Source organism: Motacilla alba, chromosome 26 (genome assembly GCF_015832195.1).
Source record: "Motacilla alba alba isolate MOTALB_02 chromosome 26, Motacilla_alba_V1.0_pri, whole genome shotgun sequence".
Lineage (NCBI taxonomy): Eukaryota > Metazoa > Chordata > Aves > Passeriformes > Motacillidae > Motacilla > Motacilla alba.
This window is the reverse complement of record NC_052041.1, coordinates 220,102-246,802: the sequence shown is the minus strand read 5'-3', so window position 1 is coordinate 246,802 and position 26,701 is coordinate 220,102. Positions and strand designations below refer to the sequence as shown.

Here is a 26,701-nt window from a genome sequence, read left to right as displayed (position 1 = left end):
CTCGGGGTGTTCCCAGCTCCCCCATTCCCGCTGCCTCCACGATCATCGTTCCTGCTCAGACCCAGATCCCAGTGCTCCCTGTACCCCGGCGCCCGGTGCTCCTGCTCTTCTGCAACCAGGTCTTCCCGCCTCCCCCATCCCGAGGCTCCCAGGCCCCTCGAGTCCAGATTCCTCCCAGGACCTCCGTGCCAGGTGCTCCCGACTCCTCCTCCCCAGTGCTCCCAAGGACTCCCATTCCCACTTCTTCCCTTGACCCCATGTCCTGTACTCCCACATCCCCCATCCCCAGTTCTTCCTGGCATCCTCGGCTCTCTGGTCCCCTTACTCCCGATGCTCCCGGGCCCCCCATGCCCGTTTCTCCCGGTTTCCTGCGCTACCCCGTGCCCCAGTGCCCCCTCTCCCAGGACGAGTCCCCCGTGCCCAGCCGGTGCCAGGTGTTGCCCGGTTTCCCGCTCCTCCTCCTCTCCGCCCCGTGCCGTCCCTCCTCCCCCGGGAAAGCGAAAGCGCGGCGGGCGGAAGCCGAGCCCTCCCCGCCGGGCCGGGCCGGGCCGGGGCCGCACCGGGACCTGCGGAATCCATGGCTTCCATCGGCAACTTCTTGCGACGGAGCCTGCGGCGCGCCGGCCGCAGAGGTGAGGGGCGGGAGCGGCTCGGGCGGTGCCGGTGCCGGTGTCAGTTTCGGTGTTAGGACAGGTCCATCCCCGGTGCCGCGGCTGCGGGAGCCGACGGCTGCCGGCGGAGCGGGGACGTTCCCGGGCAGCGCGGCGCGACTGCGCCCGGTGAACCGGCGGTAGCGGCTCGGTCCCTCCAGCCCTGCCCGTTCGCACCCCGCCCCGCGGAGCCCAGCTCGGGCCGGCTGCCCCGGGACTCACCGCATCTCTTGCTCCGTTCTCGGGGGTTCAGCCCATCCCGAGAGCTGCACCCCATCTCCCGGGAACCCACCCCTTCCCAGCTGAGCCCACCCCAGCCGCAGGGGCGGCCCCACAGATCCCCTATCTCCCCACATCCCCGCTGAACAAGGCATCGCAGGGCATGCTGGTGCGTGGCATCTGGAACACCCGTGAAGGTATCCGTGGGGGGACCCACGAGGGAGACGGTGCCCCTCAGGACAGCTGGGTGTTGCAGAGCCTTCAGAAGGCGCTGCAGAAATTGGTCCTTTGGGATTTGTGATCTTTTCCGAGATACCGAAAGGATCATCAGAGTTTTCTGGCTGCTGTTTCTCAAGGCAGAACAAAGCAAGTTGTAGCAGTCTGTGGATTGGGGGGGCTTACTGCGCTCCCGTCCCCGTCTGTTTTGTGCTGGATCTGGCTCCGCATGAGCTCGATGTTGCCGAGGTTTGATGTAGCCAAAGCCATTTCCTCTCCGCTGGGGCAGGTGGGCAGGTGGGCGGCACGGGAAGCTGAGCTCCCCCGCAAACCAGGTCGGGAAACATTGGCACACCAGAGGTCGGGGGTTTTCCGGGAGGAAAGAAACCGGTTGTGCCACAGGCAGAGTGGGGCTGAGCACAGCTCCCGGCGATAAGAAGAGCCCGCGGCAGCCTTTGCCCTCTCCGTGCCCGGTGGATGGAAGGGTGAAGATCCACGTCACCGGTAGCCACTTTCCATCCGGGAGCTGCGAGAGCACCCCTGGCCGCCCGCCTCCTTCCCCTCCTCGCAAGGGATGCTCCCACCCACTGCTGGGGGGCTGGGGGTGCTCCCCGAATCTTCCTGACACGGGCTATGGGAGAGTCATTGACTCTTGTGACCCTGGCTTACGTTCCCGGGAGACGAGGCACTGTGAACCCTGCGGGTTTGGGGCAGCACTGGGATCTCTGACGCCACATTCAGCCTGCCTGACAGTTCACTGCATACCTCCCTGGAGCCCATCTTCCAGCAGAAGGATGGGAGTGGTGGTCGTGGGGGGATTTAGACTCTGCCAGTGAGGGCTTTTCAGCCAGACCTGGCACTGCCAGGGGATACTCACTTCCACATGTGAGAGGCAGAGCTGTAGCCTGGCAAGGCCAGGCTCTCCAGAGCAGCAGGTTTGGCTTGTTTGCTTGTAAACCCCATGGACAAAATGCAAATGCAGTCCTTGCTGAAGAGCACACCTGTTGTTCTCTGAAATACAGAATGGGACTGGATATGCAGGATTTAACTGCACTTTTTTCTTGCCCTGGTGCTGGGAAAACAGCCAATGCCAGTGTCCAGCATGGATGGGGGACACCAGCAGCCCTCCCATGACACAGCCTTCTTCCCTGGGGTTCCCCCTGCAACAACCTGGGTCAGAGGTGGGAGCAGACTAACGCCATTGCTGGAGCATCCCAAGGAAGAGCAGGAGAAGCAATGCACATCTTGTCAACCTTTTTCCTGGCCTGGAGCACCTCATTGGGCAGGTCCAGGATGATCCCCAATGAGGATAAACCAGAGATATCCTCAGCCAGGTCTCATCCTTCACCTGCCACAAAGGGTCCCCTTTGGGATGAATTTCACCTTGCCAAAGAGGAAGGACTTTGTATGTGGAGGTGAGGTAGCCCCAGGGTGCACAAAGGGGTGGCTTTGAGCATCATCCCACTCCAAGCTGGGAAAGGAATTTCTGGTCCCTGGGAAGGAACATGCTGTGATGAGACCATGAGTGTCACCTCCTCCTATGAGCATTCTGTTCCCATCAGCTTCCAGTGACCTGGAACAAAGGCTGCAGAGGTGTTTCCAGACTAAAGGAGGTAGCTCTAGAGCTGGAGGGACATGTGGGCAGGATGTCCACCAGCACTGCTTTTGGAGGAGGATGCCATACATGGAGAAGGAAAATGGGAATAGCTGATCACAGCCATGCCTTACCCTAACCAGCTGTGGCACAACTAGAAGAGCCCAGGGACAAACTCTGGGGTCTGGGGACAAACTGCAAGAGCCAGTAATCTCATCCAGCCACATATTTATTTTTCTTGCTGTTTCTAAAAGAGCAACTCAACTTTTCTGCTCCAGCTCCCCACGATAATCAGAGATGCGGCAGTTTCTGTATCAAGAACAAGGTATAAAGGGAGGCAGAAGTGGCCTCTGGGAGAGGGAAGAGCTGTGGCCTGGCCTGGCTGCAGTCTCTGCCCGGCATTTAACTCCTTTCCAGCCCTCGGGTCTCACTGTCCCACTGGGGTCACCCCAGGGCCCTTGGAGATGCTGGATAAGGCTCTTTTCCCTCCTATTCCTGGTTGTTCAGTGTGTGACTGCTGATGCTTCCCAGCTGCCCTCCCCAACCAGCCCAACAAGAACTGGGGTGTAATCTCCAGGAACTGCTTTGCTTTGATTTAGGGAAAACCCTTGAGTAGCTCATTTGCAATCAGCAGTTCCCAGGACACCTGGCAGGGAGAGGCTGGGATTCATCTGACTGTGGCTTTAGGAGGTGCTCAAACAAGATCCCGGCTGGTTTGTTGCTGTTTGCTTCTCCTAAGAGAATAAAATTAACTGCTATAAGCACATTCCCACACTTCCCTGCAGATGTTTAATGCAGAGCCCATCTGCTCTCCTCATTCCACGTGTCCGCTTTGCTCTGGGCATCCTTCTGCCCTCACTGGGCTGGGGCAGAGGAAGGCTGGGGATGTCAGGATTTTCCCTAAAAGACTCATAAAAGCCATTTCTCTTTCTTTTTTGTGTCCCCAGCTGTTCATTTTTGGGGGCCAAAAGTCCTGGGCACCAGGACCTGGTTCCCTTCAGCCAGTTCACATGTAACTCTGCAACTCCTCCCTTGCTCTCAGACCTTTCATTGCACTCTGATCAGATTTTTTTGGGATCTTTTTGGCTTCAGAAGGAAAAGATGGGGCCTCTGCTGCAGAAAACACCCCACCACAGGTACCACAGGGGGAGCGGAGCTCGGTCATCTACTCTGCTGGACAGTTCTTCTTTGAGTACCTGGTGGTGGTGTCGCTGAAGAAGATGCCAGATGGACGTTATGAACCCAAGATAACCTACCAATTCCCAAAGGTATTTAGTCCTGTGTTTCTGATAAGATTAGTTTTCCAAATTTAGAGGAGAAAGGGAAGTTGTTCCTTCCCCATCATTAAAGCTATGGAAGGAGAAAGGTGCCCCATGTTCTTGAGTCACAGTTCCAGACCCCAGGGCTTTGCCTGCCCTGGGCTGGGGTGGCTGGGACCATCTGTCCCTCCCCATCATCCCAGCCCAGGGCCACAAACCCCAGAAGGAAACTCCAAGGGCTCTCCCTGGCCTCCTCTCCCAAAAAGGGAGACCACAGTGGGGAAATAACATCTCAGGGAGGTGGCACAGGAAGAGATCACAGTTTGCAGAGTGTCCCTCTGCTTTGCCTCACTGTCTATGGGGTGAAAGTCAAAATTTGGATTTTTGGGAGGTGCTTGTCCAGACATGTGCAGGCCCCTTCTGCATCATTCAGAGCCGGGGGGTGCTTTGGGACAGACCTCATTCCACTGAATCCCACCCCATTCCTGGTGATGATGAGGACCCTCCATCCTCCCTGACTCTTGGCATCACTTCCATCCAGCGCGAGAACTTGCTGAGGGGCCAGAAGGAGGAGGAGGAACGTCTCCTTCAAGCCATCCCCCTCTTCTGCTTCCCTGACGGCAACAGCTGGGCACCTATCACTGAGTTCACCAGGTACCTGCCCCACTGCAGCAGCTGGGCTGGGGTCCCCACCCCTGTTGGACTCCTGAGGGCTGGAAGGACCAGCCCAGTCCATCCCAGCTCATCCCAGCCCCATGTATTCTCTCCTTGCAGCGAAACCTTTTCTTTTGTCCTGACAAATGTGGATGGCAGCAGGAAGATTGGCTACTGCAGGCGGCTGCTGGTGAGCCCTCCCCACCCCACACCCACTGGGGGTGTCACCCTCCCCACGGGGGGGACACGTCACCTCCTGCCAGGCCCAGAGTTCAGCTCTTGGGGCCGTGCCTCAGAAAGCCACCAGCCTTGACCACAGTGATGAGGAGCAGCAAGAGGGTACCCAAAGGGCGTTTTTAAAGCTCTCTGCTGAGGCATAACTCAGATGTTGGATGAAGGAAAAAATAAGTGTTCACAAAGCCTGTGGATGTGGCACTTGGGGATATGGTTTAGGGGTGAATATGGTGGTGCTGGGCTACTTTTGCACTTGGAGATCTTGGAGAATTTTCTAAACTTAACGGTTCAGTGATTCCCCACTGACTTCTGCAGCTTCCCTGGCTCCTTTCCTGTGTCTGCAGTGGTCAGGATGGCTGCAAATCCCACTTGGCATCAGGATGGGAATGTCAGTGCAGCCATCCAGGTACCAAGGAGCTAGGAGCCCTCAGCCCCATCCCCAAAAGCTGCACCTGAGCAGTGGCTGTTTCTCAACTCATGGGTTTGACCAGCTCAGGGGCTCTGAGATGCAATGGTCTTCCCTGGCTGCTGCTTTGAACAGGGACATAAATCCAGGAGGACATCCCTGTGCCACAGCCTGGGCAACAGCTGGATCCACCGCCCCTTCATCCTGGTGAACCTTCCCATTTTGGCATCCAGGGATGAGCTCAGGCTGTTGGAACTGGATGTCTGGAGGGTTGAAAAGGGCAAACAGACCCAGGATAGTCCAGTTGAAAAGGGAAAAAAAAAAGCCAAAGAACTCATCCCAATGACACCTGTTGTAGCAGGAGGCAGGATTAACCCCAAGGATGGTGGGGCAAGGTGTCTTGGAGAATGTGTGCCCGGGTGGGAGGAGAGTTTGCAAATATGCCAAAGGGCTTTGCAGCAAAATAATTAACAGCTTAGGCACCCAAATCACCTTCTCTGGGCACCCTTTGCTTTTCCAGCATCAGCTGCATCATTGGCCTTGGCCCTAGCTTTGAAAATCTCCCTGTGAGTGACTGGGAATTTGAGGGGAGCAAGTGAGGATCCCTTTGGAGAGTGTGGAGCTGGTGCAGGGGGCTGGGAGATGCTCAAATCCTTTTCCCACACTCTTCCAGCCATCCGGGCGTGGTGTCCGACTCCCTGAGGTTTTCTGTATCATCAGCTGCCTGGGCTGCTTTGGGCTCTTCTCCAAGGTAGGGACATGGTGGCTCTGGCCCAGTGGTGGCCCTCCAGCTGCTTTATCTGCTGGGGATTCCCAGCTCACATCTTTCTCACCCAGATCCTGGACGAGGTGGAGAAGAGGCGCCAGATCTCCATGGCTGTGATCTACCCCTTCATGCAGGGCCTTCGGGAATCGCCCTTCCCAGCTCCAGGGAAAACTGTCACCATCAAAAGCTTCATCCCTGAGTCGGGCACAGAGGTTTGTGGGGGACCCGGGGACACCTCCTGGTCTACATCTGGGAGCATCCTCCCACCCACCCCTGCAGCACCCAGGGATGCTGACCATAGCAGGGCAGGGTGGGTCAGGCTGCCAGGGGCCTCATCGCTTGGGAATACGGGTGTTATCTCTCTCCTGATCCAGGAGGAGAGCAGTGAGGATGAGGATGGAGCCCATCCCCAGGGGATGCTGCTCCATCTCAGCAACCTCTGCAGCTCCCCCAGCCTGAAGCTGGAACCGCTGCACAAAAACCTCTCCGTACACTGTGTTGGGACTTGCCTTGTCCTGATGCCAGAGCGGGATGTTGTGCCAGGGACTGGGAGCTGCTCCTGAGCCAGCGTCTGCTTCTCCAGCAGGTTGGGGAGCACAGTGGTGCAAGGGCTGTCGTGGGCTGCAAATTTCTTCCCAAAAGAGGTGGTCGGGCACTGGCACCGCCTGTCCAGCACAGTGGTGGAATCACCATCCCTAGAAGTGTTCAAAACACACGTGAATATGGCACTTGGGGATGGGGGTTAGTGGTGAACATGGAGTTCCTGATCTTAGGGGGCTTTTCCAACCCTGATGATTCCATGTTTGCATGATTATACTCTTCTCCATACCACTGTACTCAACTCCCAGTCTTGATTCCCGCCTAGTTTAGCCCCCCCAGGCAGGTGCAGGTGTGTGACAAGCCCAGTCTTTTCATGTAGAGAAAAGATCTGATTCAGGCATGGATGAGATGATCTCATTGCGCCCACACACAGCCCAGACTCGCACGGGCATAGCTTTTTAATTTGCTTTTTCTTTCTCTTGTGGCAAAGCCAAGCTGGAAAAATAGGTAAGATCCACTCTGGCACTGGGCAAAATATCCTCAATGCTGAGCATCCCATGGATGTTCCAGGGAGGGCCTGAAAGCAGGATCCCTGCTCTCTAGAGCAATTTAGCAGCTGGTGATCTAAGTGATTTCTTAATCCAGGGAGCTTGAGCAAGACTTTGCAGGTTGCTCAATGCTCTGTCCCAGGGCCATGGTTGGAAGCACAGCCTGGGCTGCCAGAGGGAGGAGGAATGAGGATGTTCTTCGAAAGAGCTGCACTCTCAGGCTCTGGGCAGGGTCTGGAGCAAGGAGATCACTGAGACCAGGAGGGGAAATAAACCCTTGGTACTGCATGGGCTGAGGTGGAGATGGGGCAGGATTTGTGCTGGAAAGGGGCTATGGAGCCCAGCCAAGCCTGATGCTGCTGTCTGGAAGATGCTGCTTTGGTGGAAAAGCATGTGGAGAAAGGGATTTTCTTCCTGAAGGATGGGGAGAAGGACCAGGACTGTGTCATGAGCTGCACAGTCCTGTTAACCCTTCAGTGCTCACCATGTCTGGCTGCCATGGGGATTGATGGAATTGGGAGACTTGTGGGCAAATGCAGCTTAGTAGCCAGCCCATCTGCAAATATCTATTAGATCCCTCACTTTTGGGGCATCTTAGCCAGGAATTGTCAGGCTGACCCTGCCAGAGAGACTTTCGAGGAAGGTTTTGTGGCATTTGTAGGAGTCATGCCCTCCCCACTCCTCCCTTTCCTGGCGGTTCACAGATGACCCCTCAGACACTGAGATGGGACATGTCCCTGCCACCTCCTGCCAGGGACTTGGGAGCAGTGGAGAAAAGAGGCATTTGGGCTAAAAATCCAGTGCCCAAATAAAGAGCCCCATAGTGCACATCACTGATGGCTTCCCTGTGCTCTCAGCGCTGCACAGGCTGAATCTCCTGGCAGGATGAAATGGAGTTTGTCCCTTGTACCTGGACACGGTGCAGATGCTGCAAACACTGCATCATTAATTGCTTCCAAATCACCTTCTCAGGGAGCCAGGGCAGGATGGGGGGAGTGTTGTCCCTCCTAAGCTGGGGTTCCATGGCTCTTCCTTGGCAGCTCATCGAGCTCACACGGCCTGTGGATGCCCACCTGGAGCACGTGGAGTTCCAGGCTCTGCTCCAGCGACTCAGCCCTCACCTCATCCTGCACATCTTCGCCTCTGCCGTGTTGGAGCGACGGCTCATTTTCCTGGCTGAGGAGCTGAGGTGAGTCCTGATCTCTTTATTATAAAAATGCCCATAAAAAATGCCCTTGAAGTGGCAGAGGACGCAGCAGAGCTCAAGGTGGGATGTTCCCTCCTGCCTGCCATGATATCCCTGCTGGCTGCCTGTCCCACAGTGTCCTGTCTCAGTGTATCCACGCCGTGGCTGCTCTCCTGTACCCCTTCACCTGGGCTCACACCTACATCCCCGTGGTCCCTGAGTGCCTGCTGGACACTGTGTGCTGCCCCACACCCTTCATGGTCGGCATCCAGATGCGGCACCTGGAGCGGGTCCTGGAGCAGCCAATGGAAGAGGTATTTCATCTGGAGGGGAGGGCAGCTGGGGAGAGCCATCAGTTAATCTGTGTCCCCAGGTTTGGCTTGGCCCTGCGGCCAGAGGCTCTGATTGTGCCCTTCTCCCATCCAGGGAGCCTGGAAATTAGGGTGTCCTCCATGTCCCCTCCTATTGGCACCTGGGGTGTTACCTCCGCATTCCCCTGGGAGCTGCCCTGCCTCTGTGCTCCAGAAGCTGCTGTTGGGGTCATCCCAGTCTTGAAGCATAGGAAAGCTGTGTGGGGACAAGCCGCCAAACCTGCAGCAAAAATTGTCCTTGTGGGAAAAGGCCTGGCTCCCCTGCCCAGGTCTCTCCAGCAGAGAGGGGCTGATCCCTCTTCTGCCACCCTCATGGGGTGGTGACACACCAATCCCAACCCAAAATGGGTGGGAGGAAGCCCAGGTGCCTTGGCAGGGCTAAACCTGCTCGCTCCCTTCTCTCTTTCAGGCTCTGATAGTTGATCTCTGTGAAGGGAAGATCATCCGGGCGGTAGGTCCTCCCTGTATGGGTGTGGGGCTGGGGGTGGCCTGGATAACCCCAGGAAGGGCTTTTTCTCCTTTGCTGTCACCTACCTGGCAGCTTCCACATTTTTAAATGGCTTCAAACTGCCAGAGGGCAGGGTCAGATGTGATTTTGGGAAGGAATTCTTACCTGTGAGGGTGGTGAAGCCCTGGCCCAGATTGCCCACAGAAGCTGTGGCTGCCCCTGGATCCCTGAAAGTGTCCAAGGCTAAGCTGAATAGAGCTTAGAGCAATGTAGTCTAGTGGAAAATGTCTCTGCCCATGGCAGAGGGTGGAATGGGATGAGCTTTATGGTTCCTTCTAACCCAAACCCACCAGGGATTTTGTGGTTCTATGATTCTGGGGGCAGAGCCATATTCAGTGGCACCCTCCCAGGGGGAACATCCCATGTGGAGATGTCTACAGCCACTGCTCCTGGCTTTTGAGCCAGAACAGCAGGGTCCATGCACTGGATATCCCACACTCACATTTCTGCAGGACATTGTGATGATGATTAATTAATGAGCTTTGAGAGCCCCACTGACAGGCTGCAGCAACCCATGGCCCCCTGAGCTGGATTCTCTCCAGTGCTTCACGGCCCCATTGCCTTCCAGGTGGGGGATGAGGAGGAGATTCTGCCTGGAAAGCTGCAGAACGAGATGCTGATATCTCTGAACAGGCACAACAACAACAACAACATGCACAGTAAGAATGTCTGTGATGGTAAAAGAGCCCTTATCTGCCCTCTCCATGGCTAGAGACTTCAGCCAAGGGATTTTCCTAAAGTCACCTGGTCTGGGATGTTTCTCCCCCTATTTGCAGGGGTAATCCCTTGGTTTTCCTCTGTCTTTTGAAACACGAGAGCAGGAACAGATATTTCTGCTGGAAAAATGGATTTTTGCTAATATTTAGAACATTAAGATGCTGCCACCCTGAAAAGCCAGGGTTCCCTCAGCAAAATTAGTCTGATCTTTGATTAGTGGCAGAGGAAGGCTCTAAGCAAGTAATTCCTTGGGATGCAAACACAGACCAGGTTAAAATAAGCCCATCCTGTCTGTGTTCAGAGGTCTCATCCCCACCTCTCATGTTCCCTTCTAGCCTCGGAGCAGGTGAACACCCTGGTGTCAGAAGCCTTTGTGCGCTTCTTTGTGCGGCTGGTGGGGCACTACAGCTCCCACATCAAGTGGGGCAGGAGCGGCTGCGGCAGCTTCCAGGAACGAGCCTTCTGCAAGGCCATCGCCTCCAAGAGCTGCCGCAGATTCGTGAAGAAGTTTGTGAAGACAAACATGTTTTCCCTATTTATTGAGGAAGCAGAGAAGAGCAGGATCCCCCAGGAAGGTAATGGTCCCATTTCTCGTCCCCTCCTGTGTCAGGTGGGCTCTGTGGAGCCCTGGGCTAGTTGGTTTAGGGGCAGAGATGCCTCGTGCCTGGTGAGGGATGGGATGCAGCCCGAGCTGAGGGTGCTCAGGGCACTGAGCAGATCCTGTTTGCTCTCAATGGCCTCATTTCTCCATACCTGTCAAGCAAAAAAAAAAAAAAAAAAAAAAAAAAATCCTCATTTGGGACTCCCCATCCCTGGAAGTGTCTAAGCCCACTTTGGATGGGGCTTGGAGCAAACTAGTCTAGTGGAAGGTGTCCCTGCCCAGGGCAGAGTTTGGAACTGGATTAGCTTTAAGGTGCCTTCCAACTCAAACCAGCATGGGATTCTGGACTCTATGATTCATTTTAGATCTTGTCACTCACCTGGAGCTGGGGCCGGCTCACTGGGAGCTCTGTGTTGAGGCAAACAAGCAGCAGCAGCACAAACATTTGGCTTGGGCACAGCAGCAACTGCCAGGAGCCTGACTCAGCTCAGCCCTTAACTCTGTGGCAGCAGGGCTGGTCCTTCCCCCTTCCCAGGGATTTACAGGGCACAGGGCAGAGCTGAGCCTCCTCCCAGCCTGGGACATGGACAAATGGGCAGTGGAGGTGGAGGAAACCACCCCAAAACTCTATTTCTGGATGGAGAGATCTATTTCTGGGCTGGGATCTGCCACCCCACCCGGGGGACTCCTGCTGGCACTGCCTCAGGTGCTGCTTCTCTGCCCTTTTATGTGAGACCTTAAAGGGCAAACCTGGGGAGAAAGAGAGGGATGGCACAATCCCTGTTTCTTATTGTATTCCCAGTCTACATCACCATTCTGGCATTTTGCTGGGTCTGCTGCTTTCTCCCTTCCTTGCTGGTGGGGAACACAAAATTGAGCAGGAGTGAACACATGGGTTAAAACCTCTGACTAACCCAGCACAATAAAGCCTATTTTGGGTGAGAGGCATGGGTGGCATTGCAACTACCCCCATTTCATAGACTTACAGAATCCCAAAATTCCAACAAATTGGGTTGGAGGGACCTTTAAAGGGCATCTCGTTGCACCCCCTGCCATGGGCAGGGACACCTTCCACAATCCTGGGTTGCTCCAAGCCCCATCCAACCTGCCTTGGAGACTTCATTTGCACATTTCCCCCAGCTCCTCTGTGGGTGCAGGTGTCCATAACCCAGGATGGTTTGGGACACAAACACTTCCCAGGATTCAGGCTGGGCAGTCCTGTATCCCCCATTCCAAACACCAGCACCTCACCCATGACCTTTTTTCCTCCACAGCATATTTCCAGCAGAAAATAATGGAGTACCATGAACAGAAGAAGCACAGAAGGGACTCCTGAAGTCCAGCCTGGGAGAAGGGGAGCAGGACTGGGATTGACACATCCCTGCCAGCAGCACCGTACTGGACTCTGTTTCTGCCCACCTGGGACTCCTGAGCTGCCTGGGCAGCACTGAGCACCCTTTCTTTCTCAGGGCATCATTGCACTGGAAAACTCTTTGCACAGAACCAGCGCCAGGCTGGGACTTCTTTCCCGATTGTGGTCGCTCCGAGGACAGACTGTGACTCCCAGTGCTTGCCCTGCGTGGTTCTTGTCCCCCCAACACCTCACACAGAGGGAGGGCAGCCAGGGCTGGCTGCAGGACAGCAGGGGTTTAGAGTAATTATTAGAAGGGAGAAAAAAAGGGATGAGTAGGAAATAGTGTTTTCATTAAAACAAACCAGGGGTTTGCAAATAAGGAACGTCCCATTGCACAGTTCCTGAGGTTTTGTTATTAATCACTGGTTTATATTGTTGTATTAAGCCATTGTTGAACACCAGCAGGAGCAGGTGGCGGGGGGGGGGTGGTGGTGTTAGTGGTTTCCTCTCTCACAGCTGCTGCATCACTGGTGCCACATAGAGCCAAGTTTGGCTTTCCAAGGAAACAAAAATACTCATTTCCAGCAGGTTATTTATTTGTGCTGGAGCAAACTGTGAATGCCACATGGCTGTGGGGTGTCAAGGGGAAACAGCTGATCAACAGCTTCAGGGAGGGAGGAAGGATTTGTTCCATCCCAGAGTAAAACGTGTCACTATCCTCCTTGGGTCTGATTTGGTGCCAACTTCTCTTAAAACCTTGCAATTCCTCTCTGAAATGTGAGGGCAGCAGCAGATTAAAGCTAAATGACAGTTCTCCTTTCTGAATACACTCACCCAGGAAATAAATATTGCAGCAGGGAGGCTGGGCTGGGGCTGCAGATCAGACTGGTCCCACCCACAGAAACTCAGCCTAGATTCTTATCCCAGCAAAGGCTGAGAATGAAGGCAGAGCTTCATTCTTCTACTCCCTGGGATGTTACAGCCAGGCTGTCACATCACTTGGTACCCACCAGACATCAAAATATCAAAAATATCCTGGAATCATGGAATCTTAGACTGTTTTGAGATGGATGTTCATGATCACCCAATTCCACCCCCTGCCATGAGCACACCTTCCACACTTTTCACTAGCCCAGGTTGCTCCAAGCTCCATTCAGCCTTGCCTTGGACACTTCCAAGGATCCAGGGGCAGCCACAGCTTCTCTGTTGTGCCAGGGCCTCCCCACCCTCATCTAATCCCATCCCCCTCCCATCTAATCCTGCCCTCTGCCAATGGGAATCCATTCCCCCTTGTCCTGTCACTCCAGGCCCTTGTCCACAGTCTCTCTCCATCTTTCTTGTGGTTCCTTCAGGTACTGAAAGCACACAATTAGGTCACCTCAAAGGTTCTCTCCATCAGACTGAACAACACCAATTCTCAGCCTCTCCTCACAGCAGAGCTGCTTCATCCCTCTGACCACCTTGATGCTTCCCCCCCTGGCTCCAAATCCAGTTTAACACAGCTTCTGCAGTGCTACTGGAAGCTCCAGCAGGGGATTTAGCACAAGAACTGAAATCCACCAGGCTGCCAGTTGGCTTTTACTCTCAGAGCTGGGCAACATCCACCCAAACAAGAGAGATAAAGGATATTTATTTTTGAACCCTTTGTCCAGTCAGTCACAAATATGACAGAAACATGGCTGGAAATAGGGCACAAATAGTAGTGAAAGTCTCCAGCCCTGCTGAAAGAAAATTTTCAATCTGTTCTCAGCCTTCACGTGTGTTTGGAGGGGGAACAGGAATTATTTGTTAGGAAAAAAGGGGATTTTTGGCACTGGGGGCATCTTCTCTGGCTTCACAAGTTCCCCCTCATGGGTAGAGAGAGTACAGGGTTAACTACAGGAAATTAAAGGTTAATGGTATTTTTCTGGGGGGTTTTTATCATACTTATTTTTCAAAGTTCAACTGACAGCGGAAAATGGTGTGGAAAATCAAGGGCACATATCACAAACAATCCCTTTGGAAATGGCCACTTGCCTCACTCTTCTCCTGCTGGTTCATTATGTTATGAGGAGATGCCAAACCTTTTGGTTGTGAAGTCAAACACTATCTCATTGAGAAATTGGGAAGTGGTCATCGTTTTGGGAGTAGTTCTTTTGGAAACAATTACAAATCACCCAAGGGACTGGACTGTGTGATTGCTTAATTCCTTCTGGAGAAAAAACTGACAAAGTTGTTTATTCCTCAACTGCTGAAAACCGATACACAATAATGCATCCTTAAATAAAATAAAAAAAAATTCAAATGCAGTCAGTGCTCCAGCTGCTAGGCTAGGGTGAACTTCAGCCTCAGAAGGGCAGGAGCTGCCTTAGAATGAAGTTCCAGAATGGTTTGAGTTGGACGGGATGTCAATGATCACCCAGTCCCACCCCTGCCATGGCAGGAACATCTTCTACCATCCCAGGTTGCTCCAAGCCCCATCCAGCCTGGCCTTGGACACTTCCAGGGATCCAGGGGCAGCCACATCTTCTCTGGGCAACCTGTGCTAGGGCCTCACCACCCTCACAGAGAGGAGTTTCTTCCTAACATGCCATCTAAAAATCTCCTATTTTAGTTTACATCTATTCCTCCTTGTTGTATCACTGTTTCCTTGTGTAAAAAGTCACTCTCCTTTTTTTATAGGTATTTGTGGAGTTCTGGCTTTAATATCCTCCCTTTCATGCCCAAAGGGTGGACAGACTGTTTGCTGGGGACACCCTGGGAAGGCTCAGCTAGGGCTGCTGGGAGCAGGGACACTGGGGCTGGGTCACATTGCAGCACATCAGCATAACCCACAGTGTATTTTTAAATCCTTCTTCCTGCTTGAGATTTGCCCAACGCTTGATCCAAGCCTACAACAGTAAATAAAACAGTGCCAAGAAATGTTTCCCTGAATTGGAAAGAGCTCATTTATTCTGCTAAATTGTTAACATAGTTCCCAGCAGAGCACTGGCCAACTCACACCATCCAAACAACTTGGGGCCCAGCCGGCAGGCAGCTCAGCCCCCGCTGCTGATTTGGGACTCAATCCCTGCTATGCAGCTGCTCTGGGGAAGATAATTTCATGCTCTGGCATGTGTCACCCTCTGCCAGTGGCCTCGGTGCCAGCAAACAGTCCTGGGAGGGTTCACCCTGCTGGAGCCAGCACAGGGGTGACAGCCCAATGCCTCCCTCTGCTCCAGGGCAGGAACAGCCCCTGCTCCCACCCTAATCCCAGCCCACCTGGCCATAACCTCTGAACTGCTGTAGTCCTCACCCTCTGGAAATTATTAAACTCCTCTGCAGCTCCATTCCACACTCAGAGCTAGGTCACAGCAGCACTGGAGGTACCTGGGGCAAGCTGGGTAGGATGGGAAGAGGAAAATAGTGCTTTGAAACAAAGCTGACACTTTGATGACACGGAAAGAGGCCCTGAGGTGTCGTGACCTGCCCCTTTCCTGCGTTAAACCCCTTATCAGAGCAAGGGAACTCCTTCAGCAGTTCTTAAAGAGCCAACACAACACCCAGTGGAAATTTCCAGCTTCTCTTTACAAACTGAGAGGAAAACCTGCAGAGCAGAATTGTATTGTTTTAGCAGGGCGTGTTCTCATTCCCAGGTGCTGCTGCTGCAGTTCTCCCTCCTGAGCGTCTTCTCGACACAACAGAAAGGGCCCCATCATGTGATCAGGCTGAGCCCACAAATTCTGTCCCCATTCTCAACCCCACAAGCACATCTGAGGTGACCCATGGCCACAAACAAGGCAGGTGGAAAGGTCATTTATTCCATTATCTGTCACTAAACCCAGAGCCGTAGCAGCACTTTAGAGGGCTTGGATTTGCTTGCAGTGACTGTTCCCTGATAACACTGAAACTACATCAGCAGAGAAATGGAATTGTTTCTTGGCTGGAGGCATCCAAACTTCCAGGGAGCGAAAAGCTGAGAAAAAGGTGTCCTGCTGCATTTCCTGAACAGCAACAGGGTATAGCTTTGCTCATGGAAGTCTGGTCCTGCACAGCCTTTTAAAGGCTTTGGTTCTTCTCCAGTCCCAAGTATTAGTAACAAATTATTTGGAGTGGCCTAATCTTAAACCCCTGAGGACTGAGAGCAGGAATCTCGTTGTTTACATGGGTAAGTGGGCACAGAGGTGTTTGGTCAAGGGTTGGACTTGATGAACCACCAGACTGATTCTGATTTGAGGAAACCACTCACACTTCAGGGAGGGACTTTCCAAGCAACAGTTCTGCAACCACTTTACACTGATGAAAGGAAACACGTGATTTGTAAAGGGCATGTTCAAACCTTTCCACTCTGTTCCCTTGCAGACTTACCTGCTGCTCTCGAAGGACAGTAGCAGAGGCTACATTGTCCAGATCAACCCTTTCCCCAGCTCATTGCTGTTAAAACTCACTGAGTTCCCTGAATTCCACTTACATCTAAAAATGTCATTCTGGAGCTGTCACCTCATGCATGGAGATGCTCCTGCACCAAGGTACTCAGAGCAGAGCTCCAGGACACTTGGGAGCTGCCCCAGGTGTATCAGGATGCAGGAATCAAACTCCCTCTTGGGCTCCAGCCTGGCAGGGACCCTGACAGGACCCCCAACACAGGGCCAGGTCCCCAAAGAACCCTCAGCTGCTCTTGCCATAAAACTGCTGCTCACAAGATTCAAAGTGAGAATGCAAGGGTGGGGAAGACTTACAGGAGTGTCCTCCTCATCCTGAGCATGTTCCTGATTCCCCCAGGGCTCCCAGGCTGACACATGACCTCCACCTCACACGGTGCCACCCCATGGGAAGGAACCAAGACTCTTCCAAGCACAGAAGCCACGAGACTGGGCACTTCCCTGTGCCAAGGCGGAGCCAAAGGACTTGGCACTTCTGCTCCACTTGCTAGCACAGCCCAGCAGGGCCAGCCTGGTCTCTCCCCACAAACACTGCAACCACTAAACCAGAGCCACCCTCCTCCATGCCCCCTCCAGTCCTGTCCCTGCCAGGACACAAGCAAGCTCAATCTCTCAGTCCACGGCAGCCAGACACTGAGCACTGCCCAGGGAGAGGGCACAAGGGTTTCAAACCTCTCCAAGGACTGCAGGAACTGCATTTTCTCTCCACTTCCTGAGCACATTTTCTAATAACTGGGGTATCACACAGGAAATCCACGTCAGCGCTTCCAGGAGCTGAGGAAGGTTTTGATTTATTCTTACTGAGGTGTGAGGTTTTTTGTTTTGTTTTTTTTTCTGACCATGAGCTGTGTTTAATTCCTTCAGAGCCATGTCATTGTCCATTGGCCTGGGCTCCCAGCGCAGAGGATTTCCCTCCCACCTTGACAGAGATGCTCCATAGTTAGAGGGCTGGGCTTTCAGACATGGGATCCCAGCATTCCAGCTGTCCCCAGCAGCTTCCCCACAGCCAAGACAGATCCTGCTCAGAGTCACTCCCTGCTCGGTACTTAAGTCCCTTTGCTCAGGGCTGAAGTTCCCCCAGTGCCAGGGCCTGCGGCACCACGTGAACTCCATTAACATGCAATTAAGCCCTCCATTAATCTTAGTGTCCCTCATGCAGTTCACAACAGTTAAAATTGTACAAAAACAATGAGAGAAAAAAGAAACCCAAACTTACTGCACTATATAGCAAGCAAAGTTGTCAGAGATCCTGGAATGACACGATCCACATAAAAGCACTGGAAAACTACTCTCTAAACCACAGGCAGGTTTGTCATTCACAAGTCTAAGCAAGACAGAGCAACACATACATCTCAAGACAACTGTTGCTCTCAGAATTCTTATTTATTAAGAGCAGAAAGGAAATTTTGCTTAAGTTTTATACATAAAAAAGTAAACAGTAAAATATTTTTTCTTATAGTCTTTTCCACTGAAGAAAATTGAGAAATAAGTTGTCTTTTTAGATAATGTTTATTTAAAAAAATAAAATTAATTGACAAAGATACCACACTATTTTGCATGCCGGGCACCCCTTGGCTCGCAGGACCCTGTTCAGCATGAAACCGCTTTGTCACCAATGCACGAGCAAAAACCACCCCAGCCTGGCTCCCACCTGGCAGCTGCTGCAGCCACACAACTTAGTGAGATATCTCTGGGTTTTTACCAGCTCAGGTCTTTAGTAAATAAATTCCAAGTGGGCACTAAACAAGTATTTCACTAAGAGATGATGAAATATTAAAATTAAAAGCAAGTCAGATTGCAGCTGTAATTATACTACAGTAGAAACTTCAGTTGGTGGGGATCCATTCACCATAGAGAGATTAATTTGTAATCAAGGTAATTACAAAGACAGAGCATTTTCTTCCTGCATGCTTTCCCGGGCTTGGAACCAACAGAGTTGACTACATGGAAAGTTGACTAGGGTGTACTTGGAATTCACTCTCTCAGGCAGGAGACTAGTTAAGGAGTGTTACTGATAACAAAGAAGAAAAGTTATACAACATTGATTATTATAAATTACTTTGTTCTGATCTGCTTTTAGCCTTAGTCTCCTACAAGTCTTCATCCATTCCTGTAGAAACCCAACTCCTTCTCCATTCCTCTGTGGCAGCTCCCCTCCCTAGTGGTGGTTCGAGTGCGTGGGGTAGCCCTTGATGCGGAACACGTGGATGTGCAGGTGGGCAGCGATCTGGTTGCACACACTCACACAGTATCGGAGCAGGTCAAACAGGGACAGGATCTGCACAGGAAAAAATCACCCACAGTTATACCCACATGTTCCTTATGTGCCACACAGGGTGTAACGGCCCACACTCCACAAGCACAGCACTGGGGTCCATTGAGCTGAATCTCCAACTCCAGGAATAACCACAGAATCCCAGACTGGCCTGGGATGGAAGAGACCTTAGAGTCCATCCAGCTCCACTCCTGCCATGGGCAGAGACACCTTCCACTACACCAGGTTGCTCCAAGTTCTGTCCAACCTGGCCTTGGACACTTCCAGGGATGGGGCATCACTACCTAGAGTTTCTTGGAATTGTGGGCTTTCTTACAGCCTAAGACAAGACAGACTCTTAATTCTACAATCAGAAAGTGGAAAAGAGTTACAGCAGCTACAAGAGATAGTGTGAAATGCTCCATTAATGGTGATAATCACACACATCATCTTTTCCCATCACATCAACACAATTTTACCAAAAGGTTAACACTGTTTTTGTACATTAAATTTGTGCATTTGATAAGCACAGATAGGTTGAATTTAGGATGTTTATCCCGATGGTTGCTGGAGTCACAACAGACATTCCAGAGCTTAACCTCACAGCCAGAGCACCCCAGCACTGCCCATCACAGAGACCCTGCTAACAAGGCAGCAACACTTATCTGCAAAATATTCTAATCTAAGCTTTGAATATTTGCTACAGTGCTTTGAAATGTTAAACTATCACAGTCATCAAGGCTGGAAGTGACCTTCAAGGTCATTGAGTCCTACCATCACCCCAGAGCCACTATAATCACCCTTAACCCATGTCACCAGGTGCCACATTCAGACACCTCTTGAACACTTCCAGGTATGGTCTCTCCATCACTGGCCTGGGCAATTTATTCCAATGCCTGATTAATTCTTTCAGCATTTTTTTTTCAAATAACCAACCCGAATTTCCGTGGCCCAGCTTGAAGCCATTCCTCTTGTCCTTGCCCTTGTTGCCTGGCAGTAGAGCCCGACCTCCCCTGGCTGCCCCCTCCTGTCAGGGAGTTGTGCAGAGCCAGAACTTTCCTCCAGGCTGAGCCCCTACAGCTCCCTCAGCTGCTCCTGGTGCTCCAGCCCCGCTCCCTTCCCTGGACACACCCCAGCCCCTCAGTGTCTCTCTTGTCAGGAGGGGCCCAGAGCTGTCCCCAGGACTGGAGCTGCCCCAGCAGTGCCAGCACAGGGAACCACGCTGGGCCTCCTGGACACACCACAGCTGTGACAGCCCAGGTGGTGTTGCCCACCTGGGTTCATGTCCAGCCACTGTCACCAGAAATACCAGATCCCTTCCCAGCTTTCCAGCCACTCTTCTCCCAGCCTGGAGTGTTTCATGGGGCTGTTGTGACCAATGGACAGGACCTGGCACTTGGCCTGGCTGATCCTCCCACCGCTGGCCTCAGCCATGGATCCAGCCTGTCCAGATTCCTCCAGAAGATCTACATCCCACCCAACCTGGTGTCCTCTGCAAACTGACTGGGAGTGCCTCGATCCCCTCACCCAGACCATCCCTAAAGACAGTACCCAGGGACACTGCGACCCCGTTCAGCTCTGCACCAGCTTCAAACCCACTCCCCCTCCAGGGGATTCAGCTGGGCACAGCCAACACAATAAATTAGTGGCAGAGCTAATTAATAAAATGAGCTTGGACTCACCAGGGCAATCCAGAGGACAATATACTCATCAATAAAGCTGTTAAAATACTGGTCAAGGAACAGCAATGCTGGGCCTATGAATGCTGTGTCATACAGATACATCTCACTCTTGGTCATGTGAGCAACCTGCAGTAAAAAAAAAAAGAGAAGTTTAAGAAATAAATATGCCAGCCAAGGCAGAGTAATTTCAGAACACACAAAGCCAAAACCATAGAGTTCAAGCCACATTTCTGCAAAATACCAAATACTCACGTGGCAGCAACAATATTGTTTGAACCATGGTGCTCCACAGCTACAGAGATGCAAGGTTTGCAGAGAGATGTCTTTTATTAGAGCAGACAATGTAGCACAGGAAAAAAAAACTAACAAGTTTTCCAGCTCAGCTCTTCCTCCTCCCAGAAACCCAAGAATGAAATGGAAGTAGACTGGTAACTTTTAAAGTTGAGCCTGGAAACAAAAAACTCACAGCTGCTGGAGCTCAAAAAGTCAAGGACACTTGGTGTTCCTCTCTCTCCATCTCTTTTTCTCCCATTCCATAAGGATCACCACCTCTCTCTGGTTACAATTTGATAAACATTTTTGGTGTTCTCACCTCCCTATGTGCACAGAACCCATCCCACACTCCATCCTCACTGCACAGCACAGCTGGGATGGGACAGAGCACTAAAGCGGGCCTGGTAAAAAAGAAACTCTTCTTCCACTGTGAGCTCAAACTCTTCCTCCACTATGAATTTAAACTCTTTCACTGCAAGTTAAGTCCAGCACTGACCCAGCTCACAACAGCCCAACAGAGGCCTGCAGAACTGGGATGGCCTTTGAGGCAGGAGCTGTTTAACCCTCATTCAATGACACCTCTGCCTTTGTATAAACCTGACAATTATTTTAACCCCTATTTTCTTCCAGTGCTTCAAGTTAAACCCTCAGGAAGTGTTCCAAACCTCAGCAGCTCCATCACCTCTTCTCCTGCCAAACCTTCCTCCCCTTTGCACCTGAAGGGGATTCCAGCCACCTCTGTTCCAGCCCAACTCTTCACACATGCACAAATACATTGCAAATGTGTGAATTAACAGCTGGGGAAGGGGGAGAAACAGCTCTGAGCTGTCTGGTGCTGCCTGTGCAACCACAGCATGAAATCCAGTTTCCACTGCTCTTTCAAACAGAAAAAGACTCTGCTGCACCTCCAGGCTACTTAAAGCAAAGCACAAATATCTCTCCAGAGCACAAACAAGTGCAAGCTACGCAGTGGAATACCCAGAGAGCTCCATAATCTACAAAAAGTTCTTCTGCAACAAGACTCGGGAAGATTCTGGCACACTTACCACCAGTTTATTTGTGATCTTGGCAGACACAAAGCCAAAAGTCAGGATGTAGAGGCAAGGGTGCCTCTCAAAGAGCTGCACAGCAGATTTCTTGTAGATCATTGCAGCCAAGGCGATCACTGAGCCAATATGGAGAAAAGGTGAGAGGACACTTGTTCCCTGTGGTGAGATTAAAGCATGAGGTTAATAAAATGTGCACATCGCAAAGAAACCTCAAAAAGCCCCTCATACGGTGTGCAATGAAGGGTTAAAAATAAAATCACATTAGAAACATCTTTCTGAATGCTGGTGGCAAAAGGAACAAAAAGTAGTGAAACTTGAGCATGCAGCAGCTGAGAATGTGATGGAAACCCTCTGGTTCTGGGGAAAAAAAGTCAGAGTTTAGGCAGCAAGAACACTGCAACAGAAGGTGCTTGTGCAGACACCTCCACTCATTCTTTTACATTGGTACTATAAATAATAGTATCTTTCAAAAGGATCAAACCCAGAATCTTCTTTAAAATTTTCTTTCTGAATGGGTTTTTGCACAGGATTTTTCTATGAACTCTTCAGTGAGGGGTGTGTTTGTATAACTTTGTTTATCTCATTAATTCAAAAACAAATATCAAAGTACAATGAGTACTTTTAATAAAATTTTTAGAACTTTGATTCCTAAATCTACTATTCTTACAGACACAATATTAACTTGTTTTTCCCAAGCCAGCAAGGAGCTGAAGGGTACATATTTTCCATAGAGGAGGGATTATGTTAAATTCAAACTGTGGCTGAAGAGCCTCTGTGCTGAGGAGGAACTGGTGGCCCAAGGTACTCACTGCTATAGTGGATCCATTTTTGCCAACTCCACCTGTGAAGATCACACCAAAGTAGTTTGTACAGGAGAATATGGTTCCTGCCACAGTACAAAGAGCTGGGAATATTTTCACCTGAATATTCAGTATTGGAATCTTAATGGAAGAGAGACAAGAAGTTATAACATGTACAAACTCAAATTTGGGTTAATATTTCAGGTGCACTCAAACACTCCACTTTTCAACACATTTGCTTTTCTCTCTCTGCTATACAGAGATTGACATTTCTACAGAGAAAAATTTATTCTCCAAAAGCTTCCATGAAGCTTCCCAGAAAGCCAGACTTATGTTCAGTTACCAGAAAAGAGACACCAAAACCAGAGAAATGGAGGAAACCAAGAACTTGCTCTAAATCATTCCAGGGGAGAGAATCATCACCTTTCCTGAAGCTGCAGTCAAGATCAGACTAGGGAGAAGAAGAGCCACTTGGGGACGGTCAGGTAAACCCTTTCAAGTACTGGATTTGATCTTTTGTGCAAGGCAAGGCTAGCAAAGAGATCAGACAAGTCAGATCAGAGTCAGTGACCCAGGAGAGGAAGGATGAGGTTGCTAAAGAAGGGGAGAACGAGCACAGGCAGTTTTGAAAGTTTCCTTCGTTTTTTAGCAGTCATGTTTCAAGCAGAACAGGAAAAACTAGAAATGAAGAATAGTCCAAAGTAAACCACAGGAAATACGTCATGGGAGCAAGTGTTTAGAGATAACTACCCAAAACTTCCCAACTGTATCTATTCAACTACTAAAAGCTCTTTATTCAGAAATTGAAGTCATGGCACTCAACTGAATAAATGCTTGGCTCCCCAGTGAGTCTGGCCAGGAACAGAAGACCAAAGGAGATCAAGTTGCTTCTATTTTTCTTTAATTACACTCTCAGAGTAGCCTTCAGCAGGTGAATCATGGAATATTATGAGTTGGAAGGGACCCATCAGGAGCATCCAGTCCAAGCCCTGCTCCTACACAGACAGCCCAACAATCCAGCCCTATTCCTAAGAGCATTGTCCAAACCCTACTAGAGCTTGAAGATCATTCTTGAAGATCCGAAGTTTTCTACTCCATTCAACAACTCAATCTCTACATCTTTCCACGGCATGATTAAGAGGCAGAGGAGCTAAATTTACGCCTGGTTCAGTCCACTCCCCAAACCTCACTCAGTTTCATGACACTCAAATATATCTCTCCCTTGCTAAGGCTACCCTCTTAAGGCAAAAAAAAAGGCATTTCCTACAAGATTGTAGAGAAAGAATAGAGACAAGTAAAGAGAAGGCTTGAATTGCCAGACTGGAGCACTATTTGCAATCATCCTTTAACGTCAGGAGGCTCAGGAGTCCTCAAGCTCTTCTAAAAGTACGTACCTGTGCTGGTCTCTGCCTCAGAACTTTGGTATTTAAAGAACGGGGTGGATTGACTTTTACAAGCAAAAGGAAACAGTAGTAAATGCCATTACAGGAGACAAAAGACATTAAGGTTGACATTTCCCCAAGACAAAGGGAATTGGTTGGGAAAAACACCCCGTGAACTCCCAGCTACCACTAGAACACTGGAGAAGGATGCTCAGGGAAGGAGAATATAAGGCCACACTTATATTTTAGATTCTTGACCAATTTTAGGTTCTTAACACCCTCCTTTTGGCTTCCACTGATGCACTTTTGCATCAGTGCAAAACATGTCTGAGAAAAAAATATTGAGGAACAGCCACATACAGAAATTTGGCAGAGGAAAGCCAGGAGTGGATTAAAAAGTCAGCACTTGCTGAATTTCTCTGTGTACAAAATGGGATTAACAAAGCCAAAAGTGGGAAGCAGCAAAATCATGCAAACATCAGATTACTTTTATTTTTTCTCTCTGACTGGAGGGAGAGAGGGAAATGTTCCTACAAAGTGGCACTGCAGCCCCTGAATTTTAACTCAGAGGACACTGGAAGACAGTTGCAGGGCTTCCCTGTCTGATATTCCATGTATCACTACAGTCCCTGCAATTATTCTGCCCTTCCTGGTGATTCCAGGGGCTTCATCCAAAGCCATATGCAGACAGAACTTCCCAAAACCATGTCAGCAATGCAGGGAAGCATCACCGGTCACATCTTTTACAGGCAAATGATGTTTTCTTTTAAACCCTCCGAGACCGATCACAGATGGAAGGCTGCATTGCCCACAGAGCTGCAGAATCCAGGTAAACCCTGGGAAAGAAGCATTCCAGGTTGGACAGGGCTTGGAGCAACCTGGTCTAGTGGAAGGTGTCTCTGCCCATGGCAGGGGGTGGGACTGAATGAGCTTTAAGGTCCATTCTAAACCACACCATTCCATGATTCCAGATTTCGTTTGAGAAGAGCCCAGGCATGGCAACAACCAAGTGGCAGCAGGCAACGGATGGAGTCGGGAGTGGTTGCCAGAGCCAGCAATAAAGCAAGTCTGGAATATTTTGCCACAAAATTACTCCCAGGATTCCAGAGTACATTTCATCAGTTTTGTGTAGAATGAATTGGGACTTACAAAATAAAATTGTGTGGAAATAGGCCAGAGCAGACCCCAGCTAAGGGCTCACGGAAGCAGCAGGGAGGGAGCATGTAAGAGTCCCGCTTCCTCCAGGAACTCCTCCTGTCACCAATCCCACAAATACCACAGCCAGCTGGGCAACTTGGACCCTGGAGTCCTCCTCACAGGGCTGGATCCCAGCTGGAGTCTGAAGCTGTCCCAATATACTGCAGTCACATCTGCCCAAGGAACAACTTCCAGAGGGCTGAATTCCAGCTTCATATTCCCAAAGTGTTTGTGCTTTTTCATATTCCAGAGACCGGGAGAAAATTCATATTCTCCCTATGGGAGAAAACTCCAGCAATTGCATCACTTTTCTTGCTTCAAGCAGGAAAATCAACCCCAAATATACAATCTATGAAACAAGTTACCTTAAGCTTCCTTGCTTTACTTGTATGTCCCAAATGATCGCAGCTGAGCCATACTGAGCATCCCACAGGAATTACCCAGCTCCAGGAGCATGGGGAGCAGCTTTTAACAGGCTTTTAAGAGAATTTATGCTACCAGAAAGGAAGGAGCCAGGACGGGCACACACAGTTTCATGGAATAAAAGAAAGGAAATGAAAGCAACAATTTCCAAAATTCACAACTCTGCATTTTGCCTGTTCAGTGTGTTTCGCTTTTCCCATGAAAAGTGGAATGTTTGAGTACACAACCAAATCTACTCCACATTTCCCCCAAACAGAAGCAAACAGAAAATACCAAACCACCAACTTTGAAGTCACATCAAGTATTAAAGGATTAGAGAGGGCTGGGACGGAGTTGTGTGATTTATTTTGCTCTGCAAGCAGTAAGTAACATTTATCTCTAAATGAACACAAAATCTCACTCAGTGAATTGAACAGGATTGTCATGGGAGACCTGATTAATGTTGTTCTCTGGAGAAATGCTCCATTAAACTAACCAAAATAGTTTAATATTTTTGGAAGCTGACTTAGGCAAATGCTGCTGCAACCCAGAACTTCTGATAGATTTCAAGATTTTGCTGAAAAGGGTTATTTAAAAGGCCATTTTGGAGTTATTTGAGCTATTTGATAACAAGAGATCTATTTCTAAGCTCACACAAACATTACTGAACTATGCCAGAGGTTGCTGTAGCAGCATCCCCTCCCTACCTTTTTTTTTAAAGGAAACTGAGAACAGGAATTGATAAATTCTCTTGATAACACAGAATATTAAATTATACCTACATGGGGATGTTGGCAACACTAATATTTCTGGAAAACTTGGCACCAATAAGGTGACATGTAGCCTAATTTTTGTTTTGTAATCAGTCCTACCCACCCTCATGCTGCATTGCCCATTCATGCTGTATATATGGTATTTACTTTGCAGTTTGTAGAATTAATTAAGGGCTTTAGGGTTTTAAGCCTGAAAGCATAAGCAGCAAAATCAGGATGGCCACAATTAGCTCATTTGGGATCCTCTGCACATACTGTGGGTTCATTCCATTACACAGAGCACATTAGAAATTCATCCATTTGGGGTGAAGCTGATTTTCAGGGACTTTAGGCCACCTCTTGGTGTTACTGAAATCAAGATTTCTTTCTTGTTAAGAACTGCATTTACCAAATACAGAGAGAAGATCAACAACCAGGAAGGAAAACCTTTCACGAAATCAATGCTTTGGATTTTATTTCCAGTAAACTTACATATTTTTAATTTATGCATGCACAAACATGCTCTTCTGTGGGCAATGCCATTTTGATAGCTCAATGGGGCTTCAGTAATACTTACTATTGTATTACTAGCATTTTAATTATCATTATTATTAAACTGTCAGCTGACATGGCCTGGCGAGCCTATATCAACATATTTATATTACATATAGATATATACATAGACAT

At 50.2% G+C, this 26,701-nt stretch overlaps 2 protein-coding genes across 7 annotated transcripts in view; one reads left to right on the top strand and one right to left on the bottom strand.

Annotated features, from left to right (window-relative positions):
* The first annotated feature begins 432 nt into the window (after positions 1 to 432).
* On the top strand, positions 433 to 12,860 carry DENND2D (DENN domain containing 2D). Its single transcript, XM_038162346.1, has 12 exons — positions 433 to 632; positions 3,772 to 3,947; positions 4,480 to 4,592; positions 4,713 to 4,782; positions 5,906 to 5,983; positions 6,070 to 6,210; positions 8,127 to 8,275; positions 8,409 to 8,586; positions 9,053 to 9,094; positions 9,720 to 9,810; positions 10,204 to 10,443; positions 11,744 to 12,860. Exons 1-12 carry the CDS (start codon positions 578 to 580, stop codon positions 11,803 to 11,805), a joined length of 1,395 nt encoding a protein of 464 aa, XP_038018274.1. The 5' UTR covers positions 433 to 577; the 3' UTR covers positions 11,806 to 12,860.
* A 4,831-nt stretch (positions 12,861 to 17,691) lies between these two features.
* The window catches only part of CEPT1 (choline/ethanolamine phosphotransferase 1), a 33,237-nt gene continuing 24,227 nt past the window's right edge, over positions 17,692 to 26,701 (bottom strand). For 5 of the 6 annotated variants that reach the window (XM_038162344.1, XM_038162339.1, XM_038162341.1 and 2 more), the window contains exons 6-9: positions 22,291 to 22,422; positions 21,479 to 21,637; positions 20,160 to 20,285; positions 17,692 to 18,501 (exon numbers count right to left, since the gene is read on the bottom strand). In XM_038162344.1, coding sequence (XP_038018272.1) covers positions 18,382 to 18,501; positions 20,160 to 20,285; positions 21,479 to 21,637; positions 22,291 to 22,422 — 537 coding nt within the window. In that variant the 3' untranslated portion in view covers positions 17,692 to 18,381. The remainder of the gene's footprint in view (positions 18,502 to 20,159; positions 20,286 to 21,478; positions 21,638 to 22,290; positions 22,423 to 26,701) is intronic. The other variant, XM_038162345.1, reaches the window with a different exon arrangement.